At 47.5% G+C, this 969-nt stretch overlaps 1 protein-coding gene across 1 annotated transcript; it reads left to right on the forward strand.

The window, feature by feature from the left end:
* Window positions 1-969, forward strand: LOC121031354 (olfactory receptor 11H6-like). The gene has a single exon (XM_040476464.1). It carries the CDS (start codon window positions 1-3, stop codon window positions 967-969), a length of 969 nt encoding a protein of 322 aa, XP_040332398.1.

Below are 969 nucleotides of genomic sequence, written 5' to 3' on the forward strand. Positions count from 1 at the left end.
ATGAAAATCCCAGCTGAAAACAACCACTCTGACCCTGTCAGTGAATTCATTCTTCTTGGCTTCCCTTGCACCTGGGAGGTCCAGATCCTCCTCTTCTCAATCTTCTGTGTGATCTATGTCCTGACATTAATGGGAAATCTGTGTATCATCTGTGCAGTGTGGTGGAATGACCATCTCCACACTCCCATGTACATCCTACTGGCCAATTTTTCCTTCCTGGAGATCTGGTATGTCACTTCTACTGTCCCTAATATGCTGGCCAACTTTCTCTCTGAGACCAATTCCATCTCCTTCTATGGCTGCTTCATCCAGTTCTACTTCTTCTTCTCCATGGGCACCACTGAGACCTTCTTCTTGTCTGCCATGGCCTTTGACAGATACCTTGCTATCTGCAGGCCCCTGCATTACCCTGCTGTCATGACAGTTCAGCGCTGCATCAGAATAGGAGCTGGGTGCTGGGTGTGTGGCTTCTCTTGTTTTCTCCTCCCAGTTTACCTCATCTCCCAGCTTCCTTTTTGTGGTCCCAATACAATTGATCATTTTTTATGTGATCCAGGACCCCTTATGAATCTGTCTTGTGTGGCAGCTCCTGCCACTGAGATCATCTGTGCCATCTTTAACTCAGTCCTCATTTTCTCCACCTTCCTCTTCATTACCAGCTCCTACACCTTGGTGATCAGAGCTGTGCTGAGGGTCCCCTCAGGAGAAGGTCGGCATAAGGCCTTCTCCACGTGTGGCTCCCATCTGGCTGTGGTGTCCCTGTTCTATGGCTCCATCATGGTGATGTATGTGAGTCCAACAGCAGGAAATCCAGCAGGGATTCAGAAAATTGTGACTTTATTTTATTCTGTGATGACTCCACTTTTCAATCCCTTGATCTATAGCCTCCGGAATAAGGAGATGAAGCAGGCCCTGACAAAACTATTTAGGATTATGAGACCTGGTCAAAGACAGCCTCTCAAGAACTAG

This window comes from Herpailurus yagouaroundi, unplaced genomic scaffold (genome assembly GCF_014898765.1).
Source record: "Herpailurus yagouaroundi ecotype Mexico unplaced genomic scaffold, PumYag 141, whole genome shotgun sequence".
Lineage (NCBI taxonomy): Eukaryota > Metazoa > Chordata > Mammalia > Carnivora > Felidae > Herpailurus > Herpailurus yagouaroundi.